The 15,502-nt window shown below is 37.4% G+C and overlaps 1 protein-coding gene across 4 annotated transcripts in view; it reads right to left on the reverse strand.

The window, feature by feature from the left end:
* The window catches only part of LOC127425319 (adhesion G protein-coupled receptor B2-like), a 327,159-nt gene extending 318,354 nt beyond the window's left edge, over window positions 1–8,805 (reverse strand). For all 4 annotated transcript variants that reach the window (XM_051671167.1, XM_051671166.1, XM_051671165.1 and 1 more), the window contains exon 1: window positions 7,989–8,805. In XM_051671167.1, the coding sequence (XP_051527127.1) occupies window positions 7,989–8,805 (817 nt within the window). The remainder of the gene's footprint in view (window positions 1–7,988) is intronic.
* Window positions 8,806–15,502: the final 6,697 nt, after the last annotated feature.

Genomic DNA, 15,502 nt, shown 5'->3' on the forward strand with positions numbered 1-15,502 from the left:
GCCAGATGAAGCTGAATTTGTTGGCCACATTAACTGTGGAATATGTTGTTAACTTTCAGGTTTCTCCTGGTATTTCTGATATTAATATCTGCATGAAACAGAATATTTGTTCATCTGTTCATGTATAACAACATTATTCTGGAGGCAGGAGGTGTCAAGCAAAATGTGAAATGTCAAGTACACGTTTTGCAGTGAATAATAAGTAAAAATTCAAGCATTAAAATAAATATAATAAATCAATATAGCCGAAATTATCAGTGAAAGTCCCGCAAGTCTATCAGAATTTTTTATGATATCATTATTTAGTTAAATAATAATAATAATAATAATGTTACATTTATACAGCACCTTTTTCAAAGCTCAATAACACTTAACATTCTCAAATTAAGCACAGTTTAAAGAAGAAGAACAAGAAAAAAGACAAGTATCAGTTCCTTTGTTTTACATAAGCAGCAATATTCCGAATAGATGAATACTATATGGAGAATTTAAACCTTTAGGGAGCAGTGTGATGATGAGGAGGGCATGGCCAGGCCGTGATGATGCACGGCCGGCGCTGAATCAGCTGATCAGTGGGAGAGCGAGATAAAGGGGAGCCGGAGGCACCAGTTTGAAAGAGAGAGACACACGAGGCCGTGTTGCATGTGTGTCGTTGTTTGTTTATGTTTGTTTTATGTTGAGTTTCTTATTAAACTTTATGTTTACTGTTCAGCCGGTTCCTGCCTCCTCCTTGCCTGACCTTTACCATTTACAGTGGTGCCGAAACCCGGGAGATAGGAGGGATGCACTGTCGCGGAGTCCTCGCCGCTGCCATACGCCAGGGACAGAGGGGTCGCTGCCAGCCGCTGAGAGCCAGAGGAACCGCTGCTGTCCGCCGGGGGATGAGTGAGCTGGCGTCCGCCAGAGGTATATTTTGTAGCAATTTTTTTAAGCTGTTAGAGATGTTTTTAGTTGGTATTTAAAACCTTTTCTGAAAGCCAATAACCTGCTGGAATAAATCTACTTCTATTATGAGACAGAGGCTGTCTGGAACAAGCTGCTTTTTGAGGAAAGCTTCCTGAAAGTGTAGTTTCTCAAGTTACAATTTAAACTAGTTAAACTACAGTCAAGCTACCCATTTGAAAAGTAGTTTGCTCTACTACAAGTTACTAAAAAAGTAGCAAACAGCATTGAAGTTATAAGTGACGACTTGTGAATTGAACTGATTTTTGAACAAACATTAAAACGAACCATAAACAAACGAAAAGTCTTCTCAATGCTACATGTGAAAGTGTGTTATAATGTTGCCTCAGCTCAGTAGGTTGTAAGGTTGCATGAACTGTACATCTTAACATAAAAAAATAAAATGCAAACACACAAAAATTCACAATAATAGAGTATAATTATGTCTTCATGTTTCACATAACCTCTGTTCTCACATAATTCACCTTGTACTCGCTATCCATATGTCATCAATAATGTAGCAGACAGTACACTCAAACGCTAACTGCAAAAATGCAGTGTATTCAGAATTCAAAGAAATACTCAATATTCCCCTCAGATCACAATGAGACATACAGCTCAAACATTTCTGAGAAACTGGAACATCAGAAAATGAACACGAGAGGCCTCAGCTAAAACCATGAAACAAATCTACCCCTTTCTGCATGCAAGTCAGCAAGCTAGCAATTGTCTGCTACATTTCTGATAATACAGTGTATAGAAACGGTACAAATCAAAATCTTTGAGAACAGAGATGGTTTATTAGATGTGGCAGAAAAATCGATATTATTTTTAAAAATATTTTACCTCACAATATTTTATTGATATTCTAAAGCATTTTAAAGCAAATAAATAAATAAAAGAAATAATAAAAAATCCACCTGAATATATTTGGCAAAAGTGAGATTGAGCACCATTCAGAACAAGTGTGTGAAAAATGAAACATTATCGGGCATAAGTTTGACGACCACTCTATTTCTTTTCGACCAAAAATGCAAACTCATAAGTCTAAAACTTGATTCATTTGTATGGATCTCTGTACAGCAACACTGCAAAGGTTTTTTGTTCAAAGGCAAATACGGTTGAATCAAGGTACACTATCGCCTCACACCAATTGTTTTTTTTTTTTTTTTTTTTTTTTTAAGTATAGCATGAAGTTTAAGTCCACAGAAAATGAGTAAAAAGAAACAGGATAAAATATCGCAATTCAGTATGAGTAAAACTACCTTAAACAGAAAAAAACTGCAATATTATCATATTGCAACCTTGATATTGATATAATATTGATAAAAAAAATCACTGATTCACCAATGACCAATGATGTCATCACTCATCATTTCACAGAAGTCCCTGTGTAGGATGTTTAATGGACTGAAATGTTTTAGTAAAAACATATGCAGTTAGATATTGCTGTTTATTAGTATGTAGTGTTATACTGGTGCATAAGGATGATATAGGATATATTGGTGCACAAAAAGATTAAATATTATTAATTGTCTTCATTTAGTGATTATTATTAATCCGAGATATGTATGGCAGAACACGAACAGAGATTTTTAGAAGAATATCTCATCTCTGTAGGTCCATACAATGCAAGTAAATGCTGACAAAAACTTTGGAGGTCCAAAAAGCATATAAAGGCAGCATAAAAGTAATCCATACAACTCCAGTTGTTAAATTTAAATCTTCAGATTTATAGTAAAAAGGACTTAAAGGTGCTGTAAGCGATTTTTCTGTGGAAAGGAATGCAATTTGTTTTTTTGCCTAAAGCCTAAAAGATATTAATGAAATAAGTGCCCTGAGATATTTCACCAGTCTCTGTGAAAACTGTAAACAGCAAACAAAAAATGTGTCCGCATTCCGCAGACAATGACACTTTCTGTCTGTCAATCATTTTGCGCATTCTCATAGTATATAGTTGAATTATTAAGGCATAATGCATTTTTATGCCATGTTGTTCATAACAGTTGTCAGTTCAGGAGGCTATTTTACTACTGTTGTTTTTATCAACCATTTATGCTCTCAATAGCTCATTACAGTCTCTTTGGAGTTCGGGGTTTTGGGTCTGTCAGCCTTTATGTGCTTTTTGGACCTTTAAAGTTCTGGCCACCATTCACTTGCATTGTGAGGGCCTATAGAGCTGCAATATTATTCTAAAAATCTTAGTCTGTGTTCTACAGAAGAAAGAAAGTCATACGCATCTGGTATGGCATGATGGTGAGTAAACGATGAGAGAGTTTTCATTTTTGGGTGAACTATCCCTTTAAGCCCTTTTAGAGCACATATGATGAAGACTGAGAAATCTCTATCTTTTTCTGCTGTATTGCCCAGCCCTAGAGTGTAAATCTATTCTATTCCATTTTTCTGTGTTTATGTGTGTATACAGAACTCCACACATCTTCACCCACATTCTTTTGGATATAAAAATATTGGTAACACTTGACAATCAGGTTCCATTCATTAACATTAGTTAATGCATTAGGCATTATGAACTGACAATGGACAATATCTTTTTTAAAGCATTTATTAATCTTTGTTAATGGTAGTTACTAAAAATACAATTGTTCATTGTTAGTTCATCTTAGTTTATAGTGCATTAACTAATGCTAACACATAAAACTTTTGATTTTAAAAATAAATTAAATATCTTTTTTAAATGTTGCCTGCAAAAATGAAACATGTGCTTTGATCCTGAAGGAAACTGCTGCATCACACATTTCTTTGCCCATTGTGGATGTCGCATTCTTTGAATGAAGACATTTTTAACAGCTATGTAAATACTGCATATACATGCACAGCTAATCCAGGTACAAGCAAAACATTATTAGAGGTAAAAAGTATATTTCTCAGTTGTTTCCAAGTCTTCACTAAATTACTGTTAAATATGATGCATTAATACAGATTCGATGCTGTCAGGTTTTGACTGAGAAGAAGATCTGTAAACAGAATTATACTTAACGGTTAATTAACTGCTTGTTATGATTTCTATGCCGATAAATCCATCACACAGGGGGAAAAATAATTGTTTATTTTAGCTTATTTTGGTGAGGCAAGTGGCTTATTTTAGGCTTGATTTTCCAGACCATGTTGCTTGTTTCTCTTGCAAGATCTGGCAACACTGCAATTGATATTTCACCCACCCCTTAGAGAAGAGAACTGTCATTTAAAAAAGAACATTATTAACCATTCTTTTATTTTGTTCTAAACGGTAAACTTTTAGAAAGGAGGCTGCAGAACTTCTGAACTGTAATGAAAAAATATAGTTTTTGCTCAGAAAGAACCAAAATTAAAAACATTTAGTTTTTAGTCCCTGGTTGAAATTAACATTACCCAAGATTTATAAATGCCGTGAAAGTATTGATCATTGTTAGTTCATGTTAACTAATGTTGTTAACTAATGTTAACAAATGGAACCTTATTGTAAAGTGTTAACAAAATGTTCAATGTCTTTCATAGTCTATCGGAAACAGGCAGGGGTGTTCAGAAATACACAATGCACAGATCGCTTTCAGAAAAATAAATAAATAATGTAATCAAAGAGTGATTAATACCAACATTAACTCTATATTTACATTAGCATGGCGATTTTGCTTCTTTTGCCTGCAAGCCGATGTTTCTCTTTAGGAACTAAATCAACATCACCCACTCACAATCACACCAATTAGCCTCTAAAACATGATCATAAAAATATACAATTTTAGGAAAGATATGCTGTAACATTGTGTGGCAGCTTGTGGATTTTATGCGCCTTCGTCAACACCATCTCGAAGGTGTGACACCTGGGATTTGCGTGCCAGAGAACTGTGGAGCATGTTCACATGGGCTTTAATAGTCAGGATTGTTGCCTCTGATCTAGAAATGCTGAGGCCTGAAGACAATTAAATAATTAGCCAAATTAATCCATCAGATAACATGTCTGCCAAGTGAAAGTTCAGTGGAATACATTTGGACCGTTGTGGGTTTTCATGAACATCTCCTATGAAAATAAAATTATTTTTTATTAAAGTTAAATATACGCAAATTATTGGGGAAACTGTCCAGAGTGCATGGCAGGCCATCTTTCATTTAGGAACCTGCTCTATCTCAATCAAGCTCTTTTGATTAATATTATCATGCCCACACAAAATGTGCACCCACAGATCTAGGACAAATGCTTTAAATATTTCTGAATTTAAACACCCAATATTCACAAAAGTGTACACATATCCCACACCAATATGTTTGTTTATTTGTATTTCCTCATTACAACTGCATTTAAAAATGTCCTATATAAGTCGAATTATGAATATTTTTCATATTTATTTGATCCCATTTTAAACGCATTCATTTTATATATACATATGCAGAAATTAAGCTATGAAAGAAATTACACACTGCAGCTTCAACATGTTTAAATCTATTCCACAAGTTTCTGCAAAATCAGCACAGAAAGAGTGAGAAAAAAAAAATATAAAGATTCAATGTGCATCTAATTTTTATAAGATTATGTATTATTATATTATATAAAAGTTACAGTGGATTTGCATTATAGTCTCTTTATTATTATTATTATTATTATTATTATATTTATGATTTTGAATCTACTGAGCAGGAAGGTTTTATATGTACTCTGTATTCCATAGTGGCCTAATTACGGTCAAGATATCCCAATATACACCTACAAATACTGACAAAATCTTTCCAGAGAACTCCCCATGCTTGCAATGGGCTGATGTCAGTAAACAGGTCTTTGAGGAGGAGGTTAATTTTATGTGCAGTCTTTGTGAGGACAGGAGATGGCTGCATCTCTGCACATTGGCAGTGTCCTCCTCTTTGGCAGAGCCAATCAGCAAGCAGACTCAAGGGAGGATAAAACTAAGTGTGGCTTCAGCTGAGAGGCACTAGAGCAAGCCAGCCAAACCCTATCTGAAGCAGCCACACATATATTACAAATGCGCACACACATGTCCTCTCATTCTCACTTTCTCTTCTAGTACTTTCATCTCTTGCCGTCTCTCTGTCTGACTCTGCACCCTTTTTCTTCATCTGAAACACACAGACATACTCTGTGTGTGACAGATTGATAATGAAGCTTATCAATGATGTTGATCGGCTGCATGGGTCAGATAACTGTCTGTTGGCATAGCGACAGGATTAAACCACAGTGGCCAAGAGAGGAGGGTTGACCTGATTATAGCCAATTTTCAAACATCTTTTTTTAAATATCTGATTTTCATTAGGGAACATCAGTCAACATGACCCACAGTTGCTGCAGTGGACTGTCTTCTCTCCACTCAAACACACAAACTGTTGGCATAAGAGATAGACCAATAACAAAACGACTACTCCAATTGTGGCATGTGATATTTGATGTAGATTATGTGGCATTTTCAGTTTTGATCTGTAATACCGGGTTATAACTAGATGCACAAAATGTAGCAACAAGCTCCAGTTGTATCCTAACAAGCAACAAGTGGCAAGACACCTTGTCTGTTACTTGATTTCTATTTCTGTCACGTTGGCAATCGTTTTCACAATGAAATCTCACTGATCCAAAATCAAGTGACACATAACTGTATATGAAATATTAAGTGACACTTTACAATAAGATTGTATTTGTTAACATTAGTAAATGCATTAGGTATCAGTAGGTTACAATGAACAGTATACTTCTAGAGGATTTATTAATATAAAAATACAGTTCATGTTAGTTCATATTGCATTAACGTTTGCATTAATGTTAACATATTCAACTTCTAATTTGAAATATGTATTAGTATATGTTAAAATTAACATTAACCAAGATTAATAAGTGCTGGAAAATTATTGTTCATCATAAATTCATATTAACTTATATGGTTAACTAATGTTAATGAATGCAACCTTACTGTATATTTTTATGAAACCTTAGAGAAAACGTTATGGAATCAAAATATAACCGTCTATTAGCCTTTTAAACCTCTTAAAAGTAAACAAAAGTAACTTTTAGCTGATACACACATTTAAAATGTACTGTCTTATTCTTATGGGAAAACAGAAATATGGATGACTAATTTTCCACTGCACAGATTTTTGTCCAATCAAATTATCTCTAGAATGAGGATGTCCCTCCACCCAATGCCACCTGCAACCGCATAGCAAGTAGCAAATCATGGTTCATGGCTGTGATGTAACTAAAGCCTAATAGACAATCCCTTCAATATGTCCCACTCAAATGTCCTATTTCAATAGGAAATACCACCCAAGAATGCAAATTATGTCATCATTTACTCACCCTCATGTTGTTCCAAAGTGGTGTTAGGCAGTATGTTTTTCTTAGTCACCATTGACTATCATTGCATTTTTTTTTTTCCATACAATGAAAGAGAGGGGTAACTTCTTAAACACCTCCTTTTGTGTTCCATGGAAATATGAAAGCCAAATGGGTTTGAAATAACATGAGCATGAGTAAATGCTGACAGAATTTAAATTTTTGGGTAAACCATCCCTTTAAGACTTAGCACATACTGTAAGAGAAAGTGGCAAACATTTTTTGGGGTGTACGCCTCCGTTACAGCAGGACCAAAATAGTGCGGCCATACCCACGCTAAAGGAATCAATTAGAAATACATCAAAGCCACAACATCTGATTAAAATTTTACATACACTTGTCCTGATTATAGGAAGTTCCAAGCATGGGAAAGTTACTTTCCCCTTTGCAATTAGCGGCTAATAATACAAACATAAAAAGAGCTCTCAGAATCAAATCAAGCCAGTGAAACCCATGGTTGAGCCCATGGTTCAGGGGCATAGATTTGGCTTGAACATTGGAGGGGTTGCAGTGTGAAGCATTTACATGTTTCTATTGATCATGGTATTGGGGTGGGTTTACTTCTTTGCTTTGATTATTTGCTTATCCCCCCGGAATCTATGCCCCTGCCACGGTTACCCAATCAAACATAGTAGCTTGTAAAGCAGCATCATTATTTTTTATTAAGTAGGCTGTAAATGAAACAGCTAGCAGCTAGGCAGGAAGTAGCCTGGCTTACCTTGCCGGACATCCCTTGGTGCTATTGCAATGCCATTCTTTGAATGCAGCTGTGTGACACAACAGTCATCGGGCGGTGATTGCAACACACTAGCACTGGGGTCCAAGGAGTGGTTGTGAGCCATGGTGGGCAGAAGTGACACTGGAGGGGCGGTTTTGGGGCACACACAACCCGTCTGGGTGATACTGCAACTATCGACATCCCATCCTGAGCCAATATGCAAGCATTCTTCAAACCATCGACACAACACTCCACAAGTGAACTGACTGGAGTTCTCATTGTTGATGAGCAAAACTTCTATGAGCCGGAAGTCCAGAGTTTCCGCCGACAAAAGAGCCTGCCCCTCGGACGTCCCTTGTTCGTCATCGCTGCCGTTTTCGGGGCTGGGGTGAGTGGTCAGGCACAACTGAACAAAGTTTTTATCAAACTGCAGGAAGGTGTGTGGTCCGGGGACCATGCAGAGCTCAACAGCTTCAGAGTCTGAAGGAAAGGGCTGGTCTGGGGGACCACAAGTCTGATTTGAGAGGTAGTGGTCCAGGGGCAGTACCACCGGGGAAAAAGCTAAGCAGGCGCCGGCATGGCGATTGAAGCGGAAGTAGAGTGAGTATTTGGTGGGGTCAGGGTTCTCCACAGTCCATGAGCATCCAGACGCCAGAGCTGATGGGCTGGGAAAGAGATCCCTGAGCGAGAAGGAGCCGTATAAGACCCCGGCCACCAGAGAGGAGCAGGGGGCAGCCTGACCCTGCAGCTCCACTGTACAGGCCAGTGCGAAGAGGGACGACAGCACAGACAGACAGAGATGACCAGCAGTGTTCATCCTATGTCATTGGTCCTACAGGTGAAGAAAAAGAGAGATATAAGATTAACAATTTAAACACTTCATTTCAATGAACATCCTGTATACTTCTTTTAGGTATAAGTACACAAGGAAAATGTGTGTGTGTGTGTGTATGTGTGTGTGTGTGTGTGTGTGTCCCCAACATAGTCTCATGACATATCGCAATAATAAGTACGAGATGGCAAAATTGTAAGATATTGTACGACTTGGCTTGTACAAAGAGGTACAACTTTTATTTCCATAGAGACCAACCAATAAACAAACATAATTTCAAATCGGTACAATGCAGTCATCAAATTTTAGCTAGCCTTCTATCCAACATTTTATTTTTAGAATGGAAATGTCAGTGAACAAATGAGGTTACTCATTCCATATTTATTGCAATACCAATGACTTATGCATGCTAATAACCTGTAATATGCTTCCCTCCTCCAGTTTCAAACCTCAACTTTTTCCTTTTTCTGTAATATTACAAAAGTTATTTACCTGTTAAAAAAGTACAAAAATGTTAGGTTTATGGTTTGCGTTTTTTTTATTCGTGTTTGATTTTTTTTACTCAATAATAACACTGTTGTGTAGAAACACGTTGGTAAAACAAAAGAGCAAGAGAGTTATGAAGGAAAGTTTTGAAGAAAGGGCAAAACAATGTTATTTGAATATTAGATTCATTAACAGATTTACATCGCTAATCCCCTTTAATCTTTTCTGTGGAGACACCATGGAGTCTCATAAACAAACAGCCTGAGAGAACGGGTACAGCGAGAGAAAACCTGAGATGGGATTAACAAAACGAGATGGAGAGAAATCCTTGTGTCACTTATCGGGCCATTTAAGCTCTCTGACAGCATTAATGAAGCGGAAAGTTTTCCTGTAAATCAGCCCCTTCGCTCTTGATTCCCAACTGCCTGAGAGCTCCTTGATCCATCCTATTTCCACAGCTGCTTTTCCGAGACCTAATTCAGCCCCTTCTGCGCACCGCTCACTTTTCATTCAGTCCACCCACCCACTTGGCACCAGGCCCTTTGTCTTAATTACATGTGGTTAGTGGGTCACATTACAGAGCTGGAGTTGACCGTGCTGAGACGTCCTTCACTGGAGGTCCCTTTACACTCTGCTTGTCATCCCCTTCAGGTTTCCATGTGCTGCCACCTGAATCAATAGGTGGATATCTCCGACTTTGCCTTCTTGCTGCCTTTTAGTCATTTTGTCATTCCTCTCCTCCTTTCCACTCACACTAATTCTTTCTCTTTTCTTCTCTGTCATTGTCTCCTTTCCTCCCTCTCTCTCTCTCTCGGAGCAGACTTGTAAATCATTTCAGAGCTCTGATTCTGTTCTCTCTGTGAAGGTCGCAATCCTGTTCACAAAGACACAAAACAGACATGCACACTTTTCTCCTATGACTGAAATCCCTGACGTATGGACTGAAAAGACTGATGACTCTTCTGTGGAGGGTTTAGCCCTTCAACTAATCTCCTGCAGTCTTATGCATGCACACACACACACAGACACATATGTGTATGCATTCGTCCTTTAGTTTCCCTCTGTGGCACATTTACAGGTCTCCCAAAGCTCACAATGTTTGTTTTCAGTGGCAGCAACACATACATTTCTGTCACAGTCTCAGAGGTGCACAGAATTCCCATGCAGCATGCACCTACACAAAACAAACCGCTGTGTTCAGCCCTTTACATTAAGAGCGCTTTCATACTAGAGTTTTTTTGGTGCAGACACGGCTCTGTTTGACATCAGAGTTTGGATAGTTTGGTTGGCGTGAAAGTTTTCTTTTTTTTTTTTTTTTCTGAAGTGAAAAGGCTGCTTGAAAAGGTGGTCTGGAGTTTAGTTCACACAGCAAATAATCATTTTATTAATAAATATTTTTGTCTTGTTTTCCAGTAAAAAATTATATAAATAAAAAATATATATTTTAGATTTTAGATTTTTTTAAATCTAAACATCCTTCAAACAAGATAGCATTACTTAAGCAAAAATGATTACGATTTAAGATAAAGAGTTAATTGTTGTCAGATATACAGTTGCAAGAAAAATTATGTGAACCCTTTGGAATTAGCTGGTTTTCTTCATTAATTGGTCATAAAATGTGATCTCATCTTCATTAAAGTCACAAGTACATGTGCTTAAGCTAACAACACAAACAATTATAATATTCATGTCTTTATTGAACACATACCATTAAATATTCACAGTTATGTAGAAAAAGTAAGTAAACCCTTGGTTTAATAACTGGTCGATCCTCCTTTGACAGCAAAATCCTCAACTAAGCATTTCCGGTTACTGCAGATTAGACCTGCACAATGTTCAGATGGAATTTTGGACCATTCTTCCTTACAGAACTGCTTCATCCATATTAGGATGTCTGGTGTGAACGGCTCTCTTGAAGTCATTCCACAACATCTCTTTCGGGTTAAGGTCTGGGCTCTGACTGGGCCACTCCAAAAGGTGGATTTAAGCCATTCTGTACTGGATTTACTTCAATGTTTAGCATCATTGTCCTTCAGCATCACCCAACTTCTACTGAGCTTCAGCTGGCACACAGCCACCCTGACATCCTGTAGGATATCTTGATAAACATGGGAATTAATTTTTCCCTCAATGATGGCAAGTGGTCCAGACCCCGAAGCAGCAAAGCAGCCCCAAATCAAGATGTTCCCTCCACCCTACTTCACCATTGGAATGATGTTTTTATATTGGTATGAGGTGCTTTTTTTACGGCATGACATAGTGCTGCAAGTTCTTCACAAACAATTCAAACTTAGTTTCATCAGTACACAAAAACATTTTCCAGTAGCATTGTGGAGTGTCAAGGTGGTCTGCGGCAAACTTCAGGCAGGCAAACTTCACCAATGTTTTTGTTGGAAAGCAGCAGCTTTCTTCGTGGTGCCCTGCCATGGACACCATACCTATTTAATGTTTTCCATATAGTAGACTCATGAACAGAGATGTTAACCAGTTCCAATGATTCTTTCATGTCCCCTTTGAGTCATCTTGGCTGGATGGACACTTCTAGGGAGAATAAGTCACAGTACTAAATCATCTCCATTTATAGACAGTTCATATGACTGTGGACATATGAATACCTAAGCTCTTCAAAATAACTTTGTAACCCTTTCCAGCTTTAAGCAAAGCAACAATTATTGATCGTTGGTCTTCTTCTTTTTTTGCGAGGCATGGTCCACCTCAACAGATGCTTCTTGTAAATAGCAAACTCAAAATGTTTGAGTGCTTGTTATAAGTCAATGTAGCTCTAACCAACACTTCCAATCTCATTTCTTTAATTGGATGCCAGGTTTAACAAACACCTGACTCTAATTAGTTTTTTGTTGACGTCATGTTTGAATGATGTAACTCCTGTATTGTGTTATATTTCAGTCATTAATTTAAAATAAATAAACCACCTTATAGTGACCACGAGAAAGGTAACCTACGTGACTCTACCCACCGGGCCAATTGGTCGCATAGGAAGCCTAGCTGGAGTCACTTAGCACGCACTGGATTCAAACTCATGACTCTAGGGGTGCTAGTCAGTGTCTTTGCTTGCTGAGCTACTCAGGCCCCCCTGCTTACCCCATAATAGTATACTTCCATGTTCCAAACCCGGAAATGTGAAAAGGGTCCAATTGGTATGAAAGCAATCTGTCCTAACTTGCAGAAGTGAAGTGCTATTGATGACGTATAATTTACATCTTTGTATGCTCTCCTTCACACTTATTGCAGTATAATGCATTATAAATTGTTGCATATCTCAGAATATATTGCCCTGGGAGAACACACATTCTTTGCATTCTTGACATGCATCTGCGGCAGACAGATAAAAGTGCCATTTTGTGCATTTAAAATTTTGGTGGTCAATCTAGTCCAAAGGGAAATCATCTTCAATAATACTTCAATGACACTGGCATTTTCTCCTGAGTTCCTATAGCTACAATGCTAAACTGTTACTACTAGAACTCACAGCGGTATTTATATTGCTGACACAAAACATAATGAGGTTTGTTCTCAAATAATACAATAATGTGAAAAGAGAGTTGCAGGATAGGCAGGGGAAGGGGATGGAATTAAACTCTGGTTTGAACCAAGCAATCAAGCAAAATGTGAAATCGGCCTAAAACTAGCAATAAAACATGCCATAACCTGTACCACTCATGCATACAAGTTCACTTTAGGTAGGTAGGTAGAATATCAAAAATGTAATATGAAAAGATAAAAACAAATTTGTATAGTCAAGCATCTGATGGGCTCGTTATGAATATTCCAGGGTATCCGAGCAGCACATTAACCTTGTGTATGAGGTGTGCTAGAATCAGTCACTAGCAGTGATGTGTGTTAAATGAAGCTAAGAATTGACTCTGGAGAGGGCCTTTAGACGAGGCGGATGAAAATATGGGAGTTTAAAGTGGATACATATTTCATATAAAAAGAGGTTCATGACTCTAGCTTATTATGGGATGGCTGAAATAAAAGCCTTTACGTGAACAAAAAAGACACAAACAAAATATTCTATAACGGAAAAAAGTAAATAGATAAATTGCCATAGAGAAGTGAGTCAAGAAATGTGTACGCACTCCATTTCAGAGGTGCTTATCTATTCAGTACCTCACTTCTCTCATTTCTATATATGGCTGTGCATTTTTTTATTTTTTATTGATTGATTTATTGTGCAGGATTATGATCATAATTTTTTCACTGGCTGTTTTACACTGCAGGGTGGAGAAAGCTTATACATTAATATTTGCGTACATGTGACACTGATCTGATTTTTCCTGAGCCATGTTAACAAATCCTTTCAAATCCGATTTGCGCCACTTTCATGTGTGGTCCAATATCTGATACATTTCTGATTTGAGTCTAAACCATCACATCAAAACATTTCTGAACATAATATAACATTGTGCAGGCAGAGATTCATACAGCAGTGCCTTTCTTGAATAAGAAATGGTAAAAATTAGAGAAAAGCAAAGGAGAGATGACAAGATAGTTCTTATAATTGATATTGGGGTAGATGCTTTGGTTCAGGTTAAACCCTAGGGAACATATTGCAGTCTAGCAGTGTTATTAAATTAGTATTGCAACTTGCAGGGCCGTCACTAATGGGGTGAGAGGTAGGAACGATTCTAGAGGACCACAGGTCCAGTGGGGCCCACATCAATTCCAATAGGATTGATGCAGGATCTAGTATAATTAATTGAATATACTTTACAACATAATACAAATAATTATTCTGCAAATCATGCTTTATAGCTTTAATATACAGTGCCCTCAAACAACAATAAATAAATAAATACATAAATAAAAAAATAAAATGCTTCATAGTGAGTGTTTGTGCTGTTGCACTAGTACATTTGGATTTTTATGTGAGTCTCACCACCCAAACACACACACACACACACACACACACACACACACACACACACACACACACACAGAGAGAGAGAGAGAGAGAGAGAGAGAGAGAGAGAGAGAGAGAGAGAGATGCTGTTTACACTAAGTTCAATATTAAGTCAAAAATGGCAACAACAAAAAAAAAAAAAAAATCTTTCTCAAGAAACTCATCAGTCAGTCATTGTTTTGAGGAATGAAGGCTATACAATGCTTGAAATTGCCAAAAAAACTGAAGATTTCATACAAAGGCATACACTACCGTCTTCAAACAAGGACAGAAAGAGATCTGGAAGGCCAGATGTACAACTAAACAAGAGGATAAGTACATCAGAGTCTCTAGTTTAAGAAATAGATGCCTCACATGTCCTCAGCTGACAGCTTCATTGAATTCTACCCGCTCAACACCAGTTTCATGTACAACAGTAAAGAGAAGACTCAGGGGTGCAGGCCTTATGGGAAGAATTGCAAAGAAAAAGCCACTTTTGAAACAGAAAAACAAAAAGAAAAGGTTAGAGTGGGTAAAGAAACACAGACATTGGACAACAGATAATTGGAAAAGAGTGTTATGGATCTTAACCCCATTGAGCTTTTGCGGGATCAGCTAGACTGTAAGGTGCGTGAGAAGTGCCCGACAAGACAGCCACATCTACAGGAAGCGTGCAGTGAAATGTCAGCAGAGTATCTGGACAAACTGACAGCTAGAATGCCAAGAATCTGCAAAGCTGTCATTGCTGCACGTGGAGGATTAAATGTATTATTTTAATTTTTTTATGAAAACTCTTTGAAGTAGTTTAAGAAGTGCTGAACATTTTATTCAAATTGTAATAGTACATTTTCATGTTATTAATGTCCTGACTATACATTGTGATCACTTGAATGCCACTTTGGTGAATAAAAGTACCAATTTATTTCCATAAGAGCTAAATCTGTACATTTTTCCAAACTTTTGGCCATCAGTGTAGTTATTCATGTGATTATCTAATCAGCCAATTGTGTGGCAGCAGTGCAATGCACAAAATCATGCAGATATGGGTCAGGAGCTCATGTTCACATCAACCATCAGAATGGGGAACAATTTTGATCTCAGTGATTTTGACCGTGGCCTGATTGTTGGTGCCAGACGGGCTGGTTTGAGTATTTTTGTAATTGCTGATCTCCTGGGATTTTCACACACAACAGTTTCTAGAGTTTACACAGAATGGTGCCAAAAACAAAACAAAAAAAAAAAAACATCTAATGAGCAGCAGTTCTGAGGACAGAAATGCCTTGTTGGTGAGAG

Source organism: Myxocyprinus asiaticus, chromosome 34 (genome assembly GCF_019703515.2).
Source record: "Myxocyprinus asiaticus isolate MX2 ecotype Aquarium Trade chromosome 34, UBuf_Myxa_2, whole genome shotgun sequence".
NCBI lineage: Eukaryota > Metazoa > Chordata > Actinopteri > Cypriniformes > Catostomidae > Myxocyprinus > Myxocyprinus asiaticus.